The sequence below is a fragment of the Bos taurus genome, chromosome 2, assembly GCF_002263795.3.
Source record: "Bos taurus isolate L1 Dominette 01449 registration number 42190680 breed Hereford chromosome 2, ARS-UCD2.0, whole genome shotgun sequence".
In the NCBI taxonomy this organism is placed as follows: domain Eukaryota; kingdom Metazoa; phylum Chordata; class Mammalia; order Artiodactyla; family Bovidae; genus Bos; species Bos taurus.
The window spans coordinates 18,410,118-18,416,117 of record NC_037329.1 but is presented as its reverse complement, the minus strand read 5'-3'; the positions used below and the strand labels follow the sequence as shown (position 1 = coordinate 18,416,117).

At 44.1% G+C, this 6,000-nt stretch overlaps 1 protein-coding gene across 4 annotated transcripts in view; it reads left to right on the top strand.

Moving 5' to 3' along the window:
* Nucleotides 1–774: 774 nt before the first annotated feature.
* PLEKHA3 (pleckstrin homology domain containing A3) overlaps nucleotides 775–6,000 on the top strand; it is a 28,333-nt gene continuing 23,107 nt past the window's right edge. For 2 of the 4 annotated variants that reach the window (NM_001101913.2, XM_010801851.4), the window contains 1 exon segment: nucleotides 775–1,186. In NM_001101913.2, coding sequence (NP_001095383.1) covers nucleotides 1,147–1,186 — 40 coding nt within the window. In that variant the 5' untranslated portion in view covers nucleotides 775–1,146. 4 annotated transcript variants of the gene reach the window in all.

Below are 6,000 nucleotides of genomic sequence, written 5' to 3'. Positions count from 1 at the left end.
AGAAGAGCTTGGCGGGCTATAATCCATGGGTCGCAAAGAGTTGACACAGTTTAAGATTAAACAGCAGCAGCAGCATACATAAGGATGGTCATTTCCAAATAGAATTTTAAAAAATCCTAAAAGCGAGGGGAGACTTTCATTTTTTAAATAAACTCCAAAGCTTGCTCCCATGTTTTATGTTCTAAATGAAGTAGTGGCTAAGATATATTGCGTGGTGACAATTCCTTGGGGCCCCTCGCTGTTCCCTGCCGGAAGACTCTCAGAGGCACACCACCTTCCTAGGAGATAATTTCTCAGATCCCCCGAATGTGAAGAAGATGCAAAGTTAACATAAATAGGAAATCTTTAATTTTTTTAAAAGCAACCACCGGAGGGACCGGAGGCTCAATAACGGGAAAACCTGAGAGGCCTAAATCAGCGCCTGACTGACGAATGCGCTGGGGGCTAGTCCTCGGGTTGGCTCAGGGGCTGCGAGCACAGTGGAGTCTGCGTGCGCTAGTTCTGGGCCCTGAGGCTTAGGCCCCAGGATACCGGGGAGCGGTCGGCCCAGGACTCAGCGTCCGGGATGAGAGTGGGATCCCGTAAGACGCCAGCCGAGGGTCTGTAGGAGAATGAGGAGGAGTCAGGACTCTGGCCCGCCCTCTTCGCGTAGCCTCTGGCTCGGCGAAGGGGCTGTAGGCCGCGCCCGCTCCTCCAGCCCCGCCGCCGGGGAGGGGTTTCCCGGGACGCGCCGGCCCCTTTCATCCAGGAAGTGAAAGCGACGTCGGGGTCAATGAAAATAAACGGGCAACCCGGGGTGGAAGGAAGGCGGGCTAGAAGGAGGGAGCGCTCGGCAGCGGAAACGCGAACGGAAGGCCGGCCGGGGTCGCGATTTTGCCGCCGCCTCCTCGGGGGCTAGCCCGGGGATGCCTGAGCCCACGTCTCGCGGCTCCCGAGCTCCACGCAGCGGCCGCCGTCCGGGCCTTTGAGGGCCGCCACGTCCCTGCGGCGCGCGCGGCCTGAGGGCGGCTTGGTGCCGGCTGGGGGCGCTGGGGGCGCCGGGGGCGGGGCCCGGGCGGGCGGGGAGGGGTTGCCCAGGCTCTGCGTTTCCCGCATCACTTCGGCTGGCGCTGGGCCAGGAGGATGCTCGGCGCAGGGCTGTGAAGCATGGAGGGGGTTCTGTACAAGTGGACCAACTATCTGACGGGTATGATGGGGTCGGGTGTCCCGGGGGGCGGCGGGGCGCTCCGGCGGGCAGGCTGAGGAGAAGGCGGGTCAGGGACTCCTCCTTCCTTTGCCTGCCAGGGGGAACCCCACAGCGAAACCGGCTGTTTGGTTTCCGGGTTTAATCCCTCTCTCTGTCCCTTGTAAGTACCCATTTGGCTTCTTGAGGGGATAGTTCGAGACTGCGCACCATCCTCCTGACGGTGGGAAGTGCACCTGACCACTTCTTTGCCTGTGTAATAATACTTCTCTTTCCTCCTCTAGCTTCCGGAACCATTCTTACTCTACATATGTTGATGCAATCTCTGTCTTTACTCGCACTTAATTCAGTATTCTGTTAATAACTGAGTTGTTGGGACATAGGACTGGAATGAACCCTTTAAGATCAAGTTTTCGTTTTAAGAAATCTTTTCACTATATCTTTTAATTTTGTTTAGCAACACGGTTTATTTTAAAAGTTCTCTTGTTGAAGTCGTTCGAGCATAACAAGCAAGATTTTGGAAGCTGTTCCAAGATCATATTCTCTTAGAGGTTGATTGTCAATGAGTTATGCTTGTGCTTTGGAATTCAGTTAAGTGTGCGAGAAATTGTGGGAGAAAGTACAGGAAAGAAGGTGGAGCCGGCAAGTCAGTTTCACTCGTGAAGTGGATTGAAAGGAATAATTCCAAAAAGCTAGGTGTTTCTGCAGCAATGAGAGACCAGCCGGGAAGGGCCCTTTTCCGTAACACCAACAGTCTGGCTTATTAAAAGAGACTTAAATCTGAGTTGTAGTCCCATCCCTGCCATCAACTAATGGTAAGAACAAATCATTTTTTCTCTCAAGATCTGAGACTGATAGTGCCAGGGTGATCAACTAGTTTATCCTGAAGGTGTTTTTCAACTCCAGAATTCTATGATCTCACTAAATTAGAGGAAAAGGAATGGATTTAAAATATGGTTAAATGGCAAACAGGTATCTTGGTTTAGTGTAATAGGCCAGTATTTGCCGCCTGCTTGTTCACTCAGCCAAAAGCAATTGTATGGTACGTTCATCTTGTGTACATCTAAACTTGTGCAAAATCTGCACATAAACACTTTTTAAGACATAAGCACTGAGCTACAATTGTCTCTTTTTTTTATTAATTGGAATGCTAAAAACAGATTTATAGCAGCAAATGCTTTATATGATACATAGATGTTTTGTTGCATTAAAATGTCAAACACTTTATTTCTATAACATGTTTTAAGGAAAAACATTAGAAAAATGATGCAAATTTTTTTTTATTACGAATTTTCACATGGGCAGTTGTGAGAACAGATATACTGTTGAGTTTAACTTTGAGACCCTAGCTACTATGTTTTGAGATGCAAATGAATCATCTCATTGCAAATATGCATAAGCACAGTGTCTTGGGAGTTCATGTGAGGAACCTCTTATGTGTAGCCCAGAGCAATGGGTGATTACTAAGATAAGTCATAATTTATTCCAGGAACGAAGTGTAGTCTAGTGACCCTCCAGCTAGTTGTGCTTTTAACCTTGTGTGCTTGAAGTTTTTATCTTTATAGAGCATTTAAGTTCACTGCTAGTATGGCGCATAGGAGCTTGATAAAATGAAATCTTTTATTTGGAAGAGCTCTTCTTAATATTTAAATTTGGCTCAGTGGCATGCTTATTATTACTTTTAGTTCATCTTAGGTCAGAAGGATGAGTGACTGTTCATACTGTGATCTTTAAGGAACCTTCCAGTTCCATGACAGTGTTCTTTGAGAATCCTTTGTAGAGAATAAGAATTTCAGTAACATTTGATAGTTTGAGATTAAAAAACATGTGTTTTGAAAAGGTAGTAAAAAAGGGAATACCTATGAATCTTTTTTGCAGATATAGTCCTCATATATATGTGTGAATCAGTTGAGATGATTTTATTAATTATTTCTTCAAAGAGGTATGTAGAGAAGGTCAATAGCAGTCTTTACCATTTGAGCCACCAGGGACGCTCTTAATAGCAGTCTTAATTAGATTAATATATTTAAGTATAGTCACCTCTCAAGTTGGTATAAATTCTAAATGAATCATTCTGCTCAATATTTATTTGAAAGAGATTCTGAATCACAATAACGCAAGCTTACAAAATCACAATGTGTTCCATAAAGACAATGGACCTGGGGTAGAGGAGTGCATTTTCACCGTACGCTGCTTACAGTTTGTCAGGCTGAATTAATGTTTGGAAAGAAACCATTTTCATCATTTCTATGCATGCCCAGTACACTATACTCTCGTGGATAAACTGCATATCTCTGCTCTCATATGTGCGCTCAGTCGCTCAGTTGTGTCTGACTCTTCAACTCCATGGACCACCAGGCCCCTCTGTCCATGGAATTTTCCAGGCAGGAGTACTAGAGTAGGTAGCCATTTCCTCCTCCAGGGGATCTTCCCAACCCAGGGATTGAACCCACCTCTCCTGCATTACAGGTGGGTTCTTTACCACTGAGCCACCTGGGAAGCCCCATACTCTCATGGGTAACAGGCAATATCTTAATTTTCTAGTATTTAATTATTCATTCAGTCAATCACATTTTTTTTTTTTTTTTAAAGCACCTGGTATCTGCCAGGCATCTTTCCTACGTTCTGGGAATGTAGTGATGAACAAGATAAAGTTCATGTACCAATTTGCTAGGCCTCATTAAGGAATATAGTGTTTCATAAAAAGAATTTTCCAAGCATCTGAAACTTGGTTTTGGATATCCATCCCTCTGAACGATATTACCATGTTCTCTACTGTGAAATTTAATCTTTTTATGATAACTCAGCATTGTCATTTCGAAAGCGTAACCGGTAAAACCTTTTGGGGAGGTAAATCCTGAGTCTATATCAGGGTTTAAGAATGAATTCCCTATCTGTCTCTGTCTTGGTACTATTTGACCCATAAAAACTGAACTGATTAATCATATAGCAGTCAGTGTCTAAAGTGACCAGGCTGAATGGTGATTTAATAGTCACAGAAAGAACAAGGGCAGTCATACTGCCTCCAGCATGGTCACCCTGTTATTAATCAGTGAACCGTTGTAAATCAGTGCATGCTTGATAAGATTTCAGGGAACACTTGAGTTTAATTGCAAAGAGTAGAAGTTAAGCTTCAAGGAAAGCCCTCATCCTCATCCCCACCGTTGCATTGGAGCCAAATCTGTGATAAGTTGTGTTCTGTAGCACTGAATAAACACTAATTAAATGAATTATTTTCAGTGTCTAGCACTTCTGCCTGTGCTGTGTCAGCAGGGCAAAGAGAGAGGAGTGATGGGAACCCATGCTCTCACCACAGGGTATGCAACTTCTCTGTAAGAGACTGGAATTCTTTTGGCACTCACTGTGTGCAAGGGGGTTGGTGGTGGTGTTCTGGCTGTTGTTCAGTTGCTAAGTTGTGTCCAACTCTTTGCATCCCCTGGACTGCAGCATGCCTGGCTCCCTTCTCCTTCACTGTCTCCTGGAGTTTGCTCAAACTCATGTCCATTGAGTCGGTGATGCTCTCTATTCATTTCATCCTCTGTCTCCATCCCCTTCTCCTGCCCTCAGTCTTTCCCAGCATCAGAGTCTTCTCCAGTGAGTCAGCTCTTCGCATCAGTTGGCTGAAGTATTGGAGTTTCAGCTTCACATTCAGTCCATCCAGTGAATATTCAGGGTTGATTTCCTTTAGGATTGGGACTCTCAAGAGTCTTCTCCAACACCACAATTTGAAAGCATCAGTTCTCTGATGCTCAACCTTCTTTTTGGTCCAACTCTCACATCTGTACATGACTACTGGAAAAACCGTAGCTTTGACTGTATGTACCTTTGTCGGCAAAGTGATGTCTCTGCTTTTTAATATACTGTTGAAGTTTGTCATAGCTTTCCTTCCAAGGAGCAAATGTCTTTTAAATTTCATGGCTGAAGTCACCTTCTACAGTAATTTTGGAGCCCAAGAAAATAAAGTCTGTCACTGCTTCGACTTTTTCCCCATCTATTTGCCATGAAGTGATGGGACCAGATGCCATGATCTTAGTTTTTTTGAATGTTGAGTTTTAAGCCAGCTATTTCACTCTCCTCTTTCACCTTTATGAAGAGACTCTGTAGTTCCTCTTCACTTTCTGCCATTAAGGTGGTGTCATCTGCATATCTGAGGTTATTGCTATTTCTCCCAGTAATCTAGATTCCAGCCTGTGATTCATCCAGCCTGGCATTTCATGTGATGTCCTCTGCATATAAGTTAAATAAGCAGAGTGACAATATACAGTCTTGTCATACTCCTTTCCCAGTTTTGAACCAGTCTATTGTTCCATGTCCAATTCTAACTGTTGCTTCTTGATCTGCATACAAGTTTCTCAGGAAACAGGTGAGGTGGTGGTTTGGTATTCACATCTCTTTAAGATTTTCCACAGTTTGTTGTGATCCACACAGTCAAAGGCTTTCGTGTAGTCAATGAAGCAGATGTTTTTCTGGAATTCTCTTGCTTTCTCTATGATCCAATGAATGTTGGCAGTTTGATCTCAGGCAGTTTCCTCTGCCTTTTCTAAACCCAGCTTGTACATCTGGAAGTTCTTGGCTCATGTTCTGCTGAAGCCTAACTTGAAGGATTTTGAGCATTACCTTTCTATCATGTGAAATGAGTGCAAGTGTACCATAGTTTGAAGTTCTTAGGAGTTTGCTTAGGCAAAGTGTTTTATAGAAGAGAGGAAGATCACATTGCAGAATTAGACAGCTGGATGGCACCTGAGAGGACTTCTTGTTCAATCCACTTATTTTGAAGATTGGAAATTTTTGATATTTATTAGATGAAAAGATTTTTC